At 41.8% G+C, this 14,185-nt stretch overlaps 1 protein-coding gene across 8 annotated transcripts in view; it reads left to right on the top strand.

Annotated features, from left to right (window-relative positions):
- Positions 1-13,001, top strand: part of celf2 (CUGBP Elav-like family member 2) — a 579,470-nt gene extending 566,469 nt beyond the window's left edge. For 6 of the 8 annotated variants that reach the window (XM_033040143.1, XM_033040139.1, XM_033040142.1 and 3 more), the window contains 4 exons: positions 1,717-1,914; positions 5,525-5,668; positions 8,560-8,730; positions 10,184-13,001. In XM_033040143.1, coding sequence (XP_032896034.1) covers positions 1,717-1,914; positions 5,525-5,668; positions 8,560-8,687 — 470 coding nt within the window. In that variant the 3' untranslated portion in view covers positions 8,688-8,730; positions 10,184-13,001. The remainder of the gene's footprint in view (positions 1-1,716; positions 1,915-5,524; positions 5,669-8,559; positions 8,731-10,183) is intronic. The other 2 variants (XM_033040145.1, XM_033040140.1) reach the window with 1 other exon arrangement.
- Positions 13,002-14,185: the final 1,184 nt, after the last annotated feature.

Here is a 14,185-nt window from a genome sequence, read left to right as displayed (position 1 = left end):
TTTCCATTTCATTACAACATGCAAGGCAGCTATTTGGCCCATTGAATCTGTACCAGCTCATTCCCATTCCCCCACCAATATCCCCCCCGCAACCTATTCTCCCCATTCTGCACAGCCACTCAGCCCCGAGGACAAGTTATCTTTGGGATGTGGGTGGGAAAATGGAGCACTTGGGCCAAACTCATGCAGTCACAGGAAGAACATGTAAACTCCACACAGACAGCGCTGGAGGTCAGGATCGAACCTGGGTCTCTGGAACTGTAAGGCAGCAGACCTACTGTGCCACTGTGCCACCCGACTAAGCACAGTTCTTGTGCCCCATTTTAAATTCTGAACTCCGGGTTATATTGCCTTTTTTTGTTCTTCCTGCCAATTCTCAACACAAACATTTCTCAACCTTAAATGTCATCCACTGCCACAGGCCATGTCCATGTCTTCCTCAAATCTGTTGTCCTTATCACAGTTCATTGCACCTCCAAGTTCCGTGTCTATGATGCATGGACTAAATCAATGGTCACAGACTCGTACAGCAGAGAAACAGGCCCTTTGGCCCAACTTGTCCATATGCTGACCAAGATGTCCCATCTATGCTAGCCCCACCTGCCCCTGTTTGGCCCATATCCTTCAAATCCTTTCCTATTCATATACCTGTCCAAATGTCCTTTAAATGTTATTATAGTCCCTGCCTCAACTACCTCCTCTGGCAGCTCGTTCCATACACCCGGCAACCTCTGTATGAAAAAATTGCCCCTCAGATTCTTATTAAATCTTCCCCCACCTCGCCTTAAACCTATGCCCTCTGGTTCTTGATTCCCCTACCCTGGTAAAAGGATACATTCACCCTATAATTTCCCCTCTTGATCTTACACGTACACCTTTATAAGGTCACCCCTCAACCATTCAAGGAATGACGTACCAGCCTGCCCAACCTCTCCCTGTAGCTTAGGTCCTCAAGTCCTGGCAACATCCATGTAAATCTTGTACACATACGTACATATACATATATATATATATATGTACGTATGTGTACAATAATATATAAATCCTGAAGAAGGGTTTCGGCCCAAAACGTCGCCTATTTCCTTCGCTCCATAGATGCTGCCGCACCCGCTGGGTTTCTCCAGCAATTTTGTCTACCTTCGATTCTCCAGCATCTGCAGTTCCTTCTTGAACATATATATCGTATACACACACATGTAACACAAACAATATTAGTGCAAAGTCAAAACATAATGCCCCCAAGTCTATGTAGTTTGAAGCCTATTTGGAGGTTGTAGTGTTTAGTAGCGTGATGGTTGTGGGGAAGAAGCTGTTCCTGAACCTGGACGTTACAGTTTTCAGGCTCTTGTACCTTCTTCCCGATGGCAGTGGTGAAATGAGAGCGTGGCCAGGGTGGTGTGGGTCTCTGGCGATGCTGGCTGCTATTTTGATGTGGCGACTCCAGTCGGTGGTGGGGAGGTCAGTTCAGGTCCTCCCGTGCCAAATACCAAATGGCACATCATCCATCCATCCATCCATCCATCGTGCATCCTCCCACCCACTCAAGCCCATGACGACCCCAGGCCAGTTGCATGTCGCTAGCATGTTGCATGACCCATGTTGAGTGAAGCAGCCTCTCCTGGGATGGGAATGTTGAGTGTGGGTGTGACCCATTTTTCGTGAAGGAACTATTGAGTGAGTGCAATTTCTTTTCTTTATTGTCGGTTTGATGTAAAGTTGCTCAAATGCTCTCAGGTATGGCGGCACTCAACGGAGGACTGGGAGCAGCAGGCTTGACAAACGGTTCTGCCGGCACCATGGATGCCCTGACCCAGGCCTACTCAGGAATCCAGCAGTACGCCGCTGCAGCACTACCCACACTGTACAGCCAGAGCCTGCTGCAGCAACAGAGCGCCGCGGGCAGCCAGAAAGAAGGTGAGTGCTCGCTCTACAACCCTCCTGTCTTAGACTGCAGAGACACAGAGTGGGAACAGGCCCTTCGGCCCATCATGGCCAACCAGCGACACCAAGGATCGTTGATCCTTTCATGAAAAGGTTAATAGAATTTTTTTTTAAACTCCGCTGATTCTGGAAATCTGGAAACAGTCGAAGATCAGACAATATCCACTGTCTCCGCCTCTTCCTTTCTTCTTCCCGTCCCCCCCTCCAACCCCCCCCCCCCCAACCTCCACATCAGACTGAAGAAGGGTCTCGACCCGAAACGTCACCTATTCCTTCGCTCCATAGACGCTGCCTCACCCGCTGAGTTTCTCCAGCATTTTTGTCTACTTTTCCCCAGCATTAAAAGGTTGGTGAGAAAATCGTAGACTTAGTCACAGGGGCGGAATGGTGGCACAGCGGTGGAGTTGCCGCCTCTCAGCGCCAGAGACCCGGGTTCGATCCTGACTAGCGGTGCTGTCTGTACGGGTGTTTGTGCATTTTCACCGTGACCCCGTGGGTTTTCTCCGGTTTCCTCCCACACTCCAGAGAAGTGCAGGTTTGTAGGTTAATTGGCGTCTGAAAAGTACCCTTAGTGTGTAGGATAGAACTAGTGTACAGATGATTGTTGGTCAGCGCGGACACGCTGGGCCGAAGGGCAGGTTTCCACACTGTATCGCTAAACTACAATTCAACAGTCTACATTCACATCTCTTTGAATATTACTATACTCGGAGAATTTTAAACCAAGTTCACTGCTTGTGGGAACGGTTGATGGATTTTCGTGGCAACTCATCAGTCACCTTTCTTGTTCAAACTTCAGATAATTGTTAATTGTTCACTTCATATTCCACGAGTAGTAGCTCTACTCAATAACCAAAAGTCTGTTGCCTCCTTTTGATCTGGTATTTTATTTCATTCATGTGTTTAAACTGTAATGTTTTAATGTTTTATGTTTTATTCTTAATGGTTTACTGTATGTTGTGTTGTTATTTGCGAGCGGAGCACCAAGGCAAATTGCTTGTATGTGTACATACTTGGCCAATAACGTATTCATTCATTCATTCATACATGCCCCTCTTCATTCTCTTGGGCAAAATGTTATTTTAAAAATAAGTGTGCTGTCCTATACAAATTGGACACTGCATAATTTACCTGCAGAAGGATATATTCCATCTTCATGGGTGTAAGACATCTGACAGTAATGACAGCGAAACGTACAGAAAAATAGTGACAATAGTACCCGACAATACATTTCTTTTCTCTAAACTTCCGCACTTATCTCTCATTGCTGTCAGCGTTTGAGATATGGTCCCATTTTCTATCGATGTAAAATAAGCATTGAAGAATATTGGTAATGAATGTTTAATTGGTAATAGATTGCAAACAGACGTTAAATTGGTAATGAGCAATATTCATGAATACAATCAGTGATTAATAGTAAACAATACAAGTGTTAAATTGCCAATTAAAGTGGTATTACCGAGGAATGTGTGTATTAAATTAATAATGAATGCTACTGATGTTAAGTTGATAATGGAAGTTTTTGCCGGTAAATAGGTACACAAAGCTACTGGGATTGACGGACTAGGAAGCACATAACCTGGTGTTAATCGCAGCTGTTAAGGGCCTGTCCCACTTGCCGATTTTTTCGGTGACTGCTGGCATCAATGACTGACGTACAAGGTCACCGAAAAATAAGTGACGTCGCCTATTTCCTTCTCTCCACAGATGCTGCCTCACCCGCTTGAGTTCCTCCAGCATTTTTTGTCTACCTTCGATTTTTCCAACATCTGCAGTTCCTTCTTAAACCTAGTGGCATTTAAGATGGACCCCGTTCCTGCTCTCTCACCATATCCCTTGATTTCTTTAGCCCTAAGAGCTAAATTGAATTCTCTCTTGAAAACATCCAGTGAATTGGCCTCCAGTGCCTTCTGTGGCAGAGAGTTCCACAGATTCACAACTCTCTGGGTGAAAAAGAAAAAATCCTCATCTCAATCCTAAATGGCCTACCCATTATTCTTAAACTGTGTGACCCCCGGTTCTGGACTCCCCCAACATCTAGCCTGTCCTATCCCTTAAGAATTTGATATGTTTCTATGAGACTCATTGATTTGTCCGCGAGTGATCGGGATAGCAATAATATTAAATTAGTGAAGTTATTGACATTAGATTGTTGTTGAAGGTAGCGTGAATTTGGGAATAACTTCTGGTAATGAGGTATATGGGTTAATATTATGATTGGTATTTAATTAAATTAGCAGTGTTATACAAAGTTAATGCAGTTTGGATCTAATGGCTTCTTAAAATTATTTCCTGATATCTTGTATATTTTATTCCCTCTTTAAAACTAAGCAGTTTTTATGACCCCTTCAATAAACATCATAATCTAATGGAGTACACACTTTAGTGACCCCCAGTGTCAAAGAAATAAATGAGTTGTGTGTTCTGGTTAAACGCTGCGGCATTTTAATCAGTGTGTGGGAGATATTATTGCCTTGTTTTCTTGGGTCAGCCGAAATCATCATTTAATGAATGCAATAATTCACTCTCATGAATGATTATCTGACAGACATAAGCTCCCAGAACATCACAGAGTGTTTCTTCTTCGACAGAGCTGAAATCAACCCCACCGCAACCTGCTCCGACCTATAGAAACATAGAAAATAGGTGCAGGAGGAGGCCATTCGGCCCTTCGAGCCAGCACCGCCATTCATTGTGATCATGGCTGATCGTCCCCAATCAATAGCCCATGCCTGCCTTCTCCCCATATCCCTTGATTCCACCAGCCCCTAGAGCCCTATCTAATTCTCTCTTAAATCCATCCAGTTATTTGGCCTCCACTGCCCTCTGTGGCAGGGAATTCCACAAATTCACAACTGTCTGGGTGAAAAAGTTTTTTTCTCACCTCAGTCTTAAATGGCCTCCCCTTTATTCTGAGACTGTGGCACCTGGTTCTGGACTCGCCCAACATTGGGAACATTTTTCCTGCATCTAGCTTGTCCAGTCCTTTTATAATTTTATATGTTTCTATAAGAACCTCCCTCATCCTTCTAAACTCCAGTGAACTATAAATCAGGAATAGAGTCTCCTCAAAATGTGTTCCTTCTCTAGATAGACGCAAAACGCTGGAGTAACTCGGCGGGTCAGGCAGCATCTCTGGAGAAAACTAATAGATGACGTTACGGGTCGAGACCCTTCTTCGACTACCTTTATTCTTTATATTGGTGTCTTTCGCAAGGATAGATCATGTCAGAACACTCAACTGGTGTGTAGGATGCAAAAGTGGGATAACTGAACTAGTGCGTTGGTGATCTATGTTAGGTGCGGACTTGTTGGGTCAAAGGGCCTGTTTCAACGCTGTATCTCTGAACTAAACTAAACTAAACTTCTCGACCCAAATGTCACCATATCACCTCTCCATGTTCTCCAGAGATGCTGCCCGACCTGCTGAGTTACTCCAGCACTTTGTGCCCTTTTGTGTATTAATCAGCATCTGCAGTTCTACAACTTCAGAACCGCGGTCGATGACATTTTAAATATTCATGGGATCTCTCCTCCTCAACAAATAAATGTGACTTTTTTTTTGTTCGAATTGCATCCACAGGTCCAGAAGGTGCAAACCTGTTTATTTACCATCTTCCCCAAGAGTTTGGAGATCAAGACATCCTGCAAATGTTTATGCCCTTTGGAAACGTAGTGTCTGCTAAAGTCTTCATTGATAAACAGACCAATCTTAGCAAGTGCTTTGGTAAGTACATCTGAATGGAGTCTGACAATCTTTTAAAACATTGTGTTAATGCCTGGCCTAGAGCAAGAGAGCTTAGAGAGTCAAGAGTGTTTTATTGTTGTGTGTCCCAGATAGAGCAATGACATTCTTACTTACTGCAGCACAACACAATATGTAAACATAGTACACTGTAAACAATATGATAAACGAGGAAAAAGTTCATATACATACACACGTGTGTATGTGTGTGTCTGTATATGAACTTTTTTGTGTACGTATGTGTATGTATATAAATACACATATATATATATATATATATACACACACACACATATCTATATTACTAAAAGTCTGATCTTGACCACTTCCTGTTCTGTATATAGATTTTAGAAAAAACACTGCCACTTACGGCTGTAATTTTTGGCCATCTTACTCAGAGTCCCTCTCCGCTGCGCAGGACAAGAGGATTTTTCCCATTGATGAAAAATAAAAGAGTTATTAGTGTTTAAAAAATGTTGAGATTCTCACTCCTGAAGGCCACGCCCCTTCCAGAGGGACTATAAAACCCAGAAGTATTGAGTGCCTCAGTCAGTCTCTGCAAGATGGGGGAGTGAGAGGGTCACGTTTCTCAGTCTGAGCTGTGAATAACACTGAACACATGTCTACTAAACTGTGGGTGGTTTTACTGACCTGTCAGTGCCCTTAATGTGCTTTGAAACTATAGTTTGGAAATGCTAAAGCTGAGTTGCCTTTGGTTTGGAAATGCTAAAGCTGTGTTGCCTTTGGTTTGGAAATTTGGCCCAACTTGTCCACGCTGACCAATACGTCCCGTCTAGACTAGTCCACCTGCCTGTGTTTGACCCATATCCTTCTATTCCTGTCCTTTCCATGTACCTGTTCAAATGTTTTTAAACATTGTGATAGTACTTGCCTCAACTACCTCCTCTGCCAGCTCATTCCATACTCCTTCCACACTTTGTGTAAAAAAGTTACCCCTCGGGTTCCTATTTAATCTTTCCCCCCCCCTCACCTCAAAGCAATATCCTCTGGTTCTTGATTCCCCCTCTTGGTAAAAGACTCTGTGCATTTATCCTCTCATATTTATCTATTCCTCTCATTATGTGCCCACCTCTATAAGATCACCCCTCATCCTCCAGCGCTCCAAGGAATAATGTTCTAGCCTGCTCAAAAGCGGAACTCGCTATCAAAACATGGAGGGGACCGGGGGACACAATTTTTTGGCGGCCACGCGCGCATGCGCACACTCACACACACACACATGCGGGCTTCGGAGGCTCAATCCAGCGCTAAATGCAGCTCAACTCTGCCTGTCTCACCGGGTTAACTACAGCCCTGTCTGGACTGACGGGATACCAGCGCTGCTTCTCCACGCTGGCCAAATTTCCCGCAAGTCCAGGAAGGCTGTAGGCTCACCTGACGGGCCAGGCAGAGTTAGCTGGGTTTAGTGCTGTTTCTCTGCGCTGGCCCGTCTGATTCCCGACCAAAGATCCTATGCCGACCTCTCTGGCCACCCGCGGGGGGGGTACTCGGGAGGGGACAGGACAGCGCCGGTGAGCCCGGGATCGATCCTGGCTGCGGATGAAGCGCAGGTCTGTGCAACGTCTCCCTCCTCCAATCACGGCACTCTATCCTCAGTCCCCCCCCACTCCTCCCTCCTCCAATCATCGCGCTCAATCATGTCCCGCCCCCATTACCTGCTGACCGACGTCTCTGTCGTCCAATCGGCGCCCTCGATCATCAGTCCCACCCCCACTGTCTCGCGAAAATTTTCACCGGGTTTTAAAATCCGGATTACAAAAACTTTGGGGGGATGTTCCCACCTTTCAAAACATGGAGGGGACGTGTCCCCTCTGGCCCCCCCCCCCCCCCCGGGTTTTCCGCCCCTGAGCCTGCTCAACCTCTCCCTCTCGCTCAGGCCCTCGAACCGTGGCAACATCCTTGTAAATCTTCTCTGCACCCTTTCCAGCTTGACGACATCTTCCCAATAACAGGGTGACCAAAAACTGAGCACAATACTCTAAATGTGGCCTGACCTGTGGTCTTGTACAACTGTAACATGAAGGCCGTGTCTCTAAACTAAACTAAACTAATTTAAGAGGCACCAAGATGAGTGCTTAAATCCCTGAGGCATAGTTGGCTACAGAACAAGTGGTGGTATATGGGCAAACACAAAGTGCTGAGGAACTCAGAAGGTCAGGCAGCTTCTGTGGAGAGAATGGTTCGCAACATTTTGGGACTGAACCTTTCTTTAGCCTGGACATGCTCCACATCCTTCCATTCCCTACTTATCCACCTGCCTGCCTCAAGGCCTCTTAAATGGGGCTTAGTAAGGATCAGTGGTCAACTTGGGCTAAGTGGGCCTGTTTCCATGCTTGACTATTGTTTCCACTATTGGGAGAGTCTAGGCCCAGAGGCCACAGCCTCAGAATAAAATGACGTATAGTACCTTTAGAAAGGAGATGAGGAGGAACTTCTTTAGTCAGTGTGTGGTGAATCTGTGGAATTTATTGGAGGCCAAGTCAAAGGGTATTTTTAAGGCAGGTTCTTGATTAGTTAGGGTGACAGAGGTTATGGGGTGAAGGCAGGAGAATGGGGTTGGGAGGGAGAGATAGATCGGCTGTGATAGAATGGCGGAGTAGACTTGGTGGGCCGAATGGCCTAATTCTGCTCCTATCACTTATGAACTGATGTTTCCGTGCTGCTTGACTCAATGGCGATCTACAACTCTGAGACGTGACAATGTATTTCCGCGAGTGTGTGCCCTCCTTTTGGTCGTGTGGTGAGATTGCCTAATTTTTTTTCTTTCTCTCCGTTTCTCCGAACCTTGCACCCCTCCCCCTCCCCCCCCCCCCCCCCCCCCCAACCTCCCACCCCAAACCCTCGCCCCGCAGGTTTTGTAAGTTATGACAACCCTGTCTCTGCGCAAGCCGCCATCCAGGCCATGAACGGTTTTCAGATCGGAATGAAGCGTTTGAAAGTTCAGCTGAAGCGATCCAAGAACGACAGCAAGCCCTACTGAGTCTAGTGTGGGAGGTTAATGCTGTTACTTTAGCTTTGTTAGGGTAAGTCCTATGAACCAGTCTGTGGCTGAGGAGGATCATTGCCAGCTCTCATCAAGAGACAGTTTTTAACATTACACTTACATTTTCCTCCCACCCAGCCCACCCAGCCCCCCTCCCCCCCCCCTCCCCCACCCTGCCTGTTTATCCTCTCATTCCTGTTACGTTCAGTATCTTAAATCTTATTGTATTTACGGTATTTAATATTTTGCTTTGTTCCGTTTAAAAAAAAAAAGATTTTTTGCAAAAAAAAAGATGTCTTAAGAGGATTTTGAAGAAAAACAATTAACCGAAATGTGCAATTTAACTCAGTAGCCACTGGTGCCAAACAGTCCCATGAGATTCGCAGGCATCAGATGCTTTTTTAGCTTAAGGGAACCAATCAATGCAGATTAGAAAGACATCAGCTGTTTACGGGTTAAAGGAACGGTGGCCTACTCTGAAAGTGTTAACCATGTGAAGCACGAACATTTTATTTTATTTTTGTGAAGTGGGGGGAGGAGGGGGGGGGGGGGAAAGAAAGAGAAAAAAAAAATCTAACTCCAATGAGAATTCTTCTGATCGGACGCGATCCAACGGGTTAAAGACATCACGCTTTGTGTGATCAGATCGCATCGGTCTTTTAGTGAAACAAAAAGCCTTTGAGATCTGCTCCCACTGCCATAAGGGGCTCTTTTTTTTTCCAGGAGGGGGAGGGGGGGGGAACGAGGGGATGAAACGAAAGAGAAGATTTGAATGATAACATTTGCTGATGGTTGAATCAAAAACAAATGGTGAAAAAGGAAAGCCACAAGCCTGTACATTTTATTTGTAAAAAAATGCAGCTCTATTTTTATACAAATTTTTACTGCCTCAGAAAGATGGAAGTTATTTATTAATTATCTATAGTTAATTTATTGGATACCTGAGATAGCTCATCCTCTATCCTAGCTGCAGCCTGTCTCATGAAGTAGTCTCCGAAGTGCTGAGATCAAAGTTTATCTTTGCAATTAAACACACGACACACAAAATAAAACTCACCCTGCAATAATCACGCTTCTCTCGTTTATTTGTACCTTTTTCAAGTGTGTGGTAACTCATTGCCTGTAGCTTCCATTATGTAGTCAAGTTCGAGTCTTTTATTTTGAACCTTGTGATTTTTTTATTCTCCTGTTTATATATTTGTTTAATTTAAAAAAAAAAAAAAAAATCTGTATCTCTGTCCCAAAACCAATCCATCTCTTTTATCTCTCTTAAAGTATGGATGGATTTTTTTGGATGTTTTTTTTAATTTTGTGTTGCCTTTGCTTCTTTTTTTTTAGTGTTGTTATTAAAAAAAAAAAATGCAAATTAATGTGAATGGCTCATAGAATCTAATGACTGAGATTTGCATTATCTCGACAACCATGTGAATGATTTTGTTCCTGCTGCATAGACTCTGTGTAACTTTTGACTCTTCCTTGTTTTTTTCCCCTAGACATCTTCATGCTCGTTAATTCATCGTTTGCCTAGCATGTCCCCGTGGCGCCAAAAAAAAAAAGCTCATCGTTCCGTCATTGTTTCCGATGTCTTTCTGACCTCACATATCACTTGGTTTCCCACTTTGACCCCCCTCTGCCCAGTTTGACCTTGAGATTTTTTGCATGTGACCTCATCCAGTCCTGAGTTCAAAAAAAAAAGTTCAATGTGAAAGCTAAAAGCCTAGCTGCGTTCGTGTTGAGACTGAAAAATAAAAAATAAACTTATTTTAAGACAGTTAAAGCAAGACAAAAATATATAAGAGAGAGAGAGAGAGAGATTTAAAAAAAAACCTGTGGCGAAAATGTTTCTTTTTTTTTCATGAAACAAACTTGAAAGTATTATACAGGGAACGACTTTCTGTCTGGTCACTTGAAATAGCGATAGCAATATGTGGCCAGAGTGCAGAATAAAGGTTTCTCAATGAAACAGACTACTTCTGATTAGTTGGAGAAACTGGTCAGATATTATCAAGAGCTCTGTAATAGTTTTTACATTTTTCAGGCAGTGTAAAGTTTTGATAAGGGCCATTTAAGTGGCCCACTTTCTCATCAATATATATAGAAATGAAAAAAACCACTTTTTTTGTAGACTGATTTAAGATAATTAAAAAGAAGACCCATGTTTGGGAAAAGACTACCTACCTGTGTCACCTTTTGCTGAACTGATTCACACCTAGACAATCTGTGGTAAATGCACATTAAAAATGAACCTATATTTTATACTGTTTAAGTGTATTGGGAGAAGAAAAACAAAACAGTAAGTGTTAACTTTGTCACGTTGGTAAACTGTGTGGGTTAGGTTTTGGTGTCATCGCGATTTTTAAAGTTACTATAAGTGTTTCGTAACGCAGCGGAATTTTTTTTTTTTTTTGGCTGACTCGCAAAAGATTTTTCTTTCCGGATGGCCAAAAAAAAATCTTAACTGGTCAGGTGAAAAGGAAAGAAAAAAAAACCCTCCAATTCCAGGATAAAATAATTGTGTGTTTTGCGTGTGAAACGTTTTGACGTCTGATTTTATTATTTTTTTTTCACTGTGGGATTAACAGTTTGACGTACTTTGTTCAGCAAGATGTGAGATTGGCTTTATTTCTTTTTGGTAAAAGAAGAAAACTGCAATTTAAACAGTGCCAAATTCCAACAATACTAAAATAATGAAAGGTACTTCCTGCCTCGCGCTTAATTGTGTTCTTTGTGATACGTAATTTGATAACATGGGGTGTTTTGTTACTTAAGTGTTTTGTAATAATTCTCTCATGTTTGAAAAAAATTAAAGGACAAAAAAAAAAGATTAAAACCGGAGAGAAAAAAAGTTTGTTAAATTGTTAAAACTGTGGTCTTGTTGCTTGGGATTGTTCATTGTTTGTTATTTCTCTGTATAAGTGCCCATATTTCCCAACCTTGCCATTCATCGAGATGCTGCAAAAGCAAACCTCATAAAGCTTTTTTTTTCGTATAGTTGTAAAATTAAAAAATATATATTAAAAACACACACACACACACACAAACATTTTTAAAACACCCCAAGGCAGGAATGTTTAGAACTGGTTAGATTTTTTTTTTAAATAATAATAATTAAGCATTTTTAGCTGCCGCCTATGACTTTCTAACCTTTTGCAAAAGCATTTGTCATTCTTCTGTGCATGTAATTGCTCTGTAATAATGCGTTAACCTTTAACGGGCCAATATTTCTCTGCATTAATTGCTGGGAGGGGATCAAATCAGTTCAATTTCTATCACCTTGGGGGGATTAATTTTTTGGCCTGGTCTGTTCTAACTTCATTTTCCCCACTCTGGTCGCCTTCACCACCAACCCACCCAGCACATTGTATCTGTGTTTTTTTTTAAATCTTTAAGTAAAAAAAAAAGTTTTTAAAAAAAAGTTGTAGCTTCATTGCGTTTTTTTTTTGGAAAAAGAAAAAAACTGTCACACAAGGCAAGTGTTTGTGCTCCTGTGATGTGAGATCTGGTGTTTGTAGACTATTATCATTTAGGATTAAGAATTAAAGGAAAAAAAAAATTATATAGTTTTTAAGTATTTGTTTGAGGAAAGCCAAAGTTAATGCAAAATGAGTGGGGAATTCGCAAGCCCATGTGAGTGTCGTTGTTCTTTTTAGTGCATTGGATTGACCCTGTTATGTGCTGGAAATCTTTTGTTTTTTTTGCTTTGCTCAGAAAAATGTCAACACACGCCACACACACGCACTCAAAAAAAAAAAATATATAGTGGGCTTTCATATTTCTACAACTTGATTGTAATTATGCATTTTGTACCAGTGGAAATTTTTTATACTGGAAATTAAAAAGCGGATGTTCCTGCACCTTCTACGAGTGGGGCCCAGCGATGATTGATTTTGAGACTGATTTCTAGTTGGTGCAGATAAACTGGTGACTCTTTAATTTTAAGAATTTACACAAAAAAAAACAAAAAAATATATATATATATATAACTTTGGCTTGCTTTCCTCATTTCTTTGCATATGCTTAAATGTCAAGAATTTTTGTCAAACGAAATGGGTAAGTTTCTCTTTAATTATGTATTGTGCAGTTACATAAGGTATTACGGCTAGCAGTAGTCAATCAGCTGCAGTTGGATAACTGTATTAGTCTTTTTAAAAAAATTAGGAGTTTGCTTTTTGCTGTTGAAATCCAAGTTTTTTCCTGATTCTCTGTCTTCATTGTGAACATAACTGTGGAATAGTCGGACTTATTTTTGTAACGTATGTTATTGTGTGATGCAGTTTGCTTCTGTCTCAAATATTAAACCATTTTTCCTAATACTCGTCTCTCTTTGTCTGCTGTTAGTGGCGTTCACTGTTGTTTGACGTTACTGCAAACCTCACTGTTACACGTTTTTCTCTTTTTGTTTAATCTCTTTGTTGTGTAGACAAGACACTGCCAATCTTTACCAGCTGTTTCTCATCCCTCCTTTGTATTTCTTTGGGTTTTTTTTACTTTCCTCTCTTTTTTTTTGGACAAATACAGCTATTAATACTGTTTCCCAAAGCCTTTTTTTTTTTTCCGATCAGCCGACAGCAATTAAAAGAAAGGCGTCACACATCTACATTAGAAACACAGGGGACTAATAAATAACCAAACCAAAAATAACAGCTCTGGAAACACTTTTGATTATGGATGTTGTCCTAAATGAGTGTTATTCTGGATGCATTGAAGCTAAAAACAAGTCAAAGACTGACCGATAAAATGGACTTTTATATAGAAATCACTCTGGAGTGGAGTTGACACCCAGAGTTGAAAGGAAGATTTTCCCCTTAATAGCCACATTGATAACTGCACAGGCCAGAGATAAAGCGGAATCATTCTGGATAAGTTCCTAGTCGGGCCCCAACTTAGCTAATCTCAGTCAAGAAGTGCTTCTAACCTTAACAACGACTTGCTTGGTGACAATGGGTGGGGCGAGCAATGGGTTGTTAAGATCTTATTGTAAAACTCTTCCCTGTGGTACAATAATGACCTCGCCGACAATATGCTAAGCACAATGTGCCAAGCATCTACGCATACTTTCCTTTAAGAACTAATGTTGTTCAACTAAACAGAACCAAATCTCTAAACTGACATTTCACAGCTTTACAGTACATGGCAGCTATACAAATTTAGTTTAGCTCAGATTGGTTTGAGTTTGCTTTTGGTTTGTGTTAGTTTAGATGAGATTTTTGATTTGGGTTCGGTTGGGTTTAATTTACTTTGGTTTGGTTTAGGTTAAGATTAATTTAGTTTAGTTTAGTATATAGTTTAGTTTAGTATATAGTTTAGTTTTTAGTTTAGGTTAATTGAACGTTTAGTTCCGTTTCTCCTACATTCACGCTTTTAGCAGAAGTGACCAAGGATTAACGTCCACTCCTTACATATGTTAGGTTTGAACAGTGTTGGAGTGATTTGCATAACGTAGACATGACTTCCTCCCTTGCCCGTCCCACTCTCAATCCACCTGTAAGGAAAGA

This window comes from Amblyraja radiata, chromosome 21 (assembly GCF_010909765.2).
Source record: "Amblyraja radiata isolate CabotCenter1 chromosome 21, sAmbRad1.1.pri, whole genome shotgun sequence".
Lineage (NCBI taxonomy): Eukaryota > Metazoa > Chordata > Chondrichthyes > Rajiformes > Rajidae > Amblyraja > Amblyraja radiata.
Note: the sequence above shows the minus strand (reverse complement) of the source record. Positions and strands in the feature narration are given on the sequence as shown.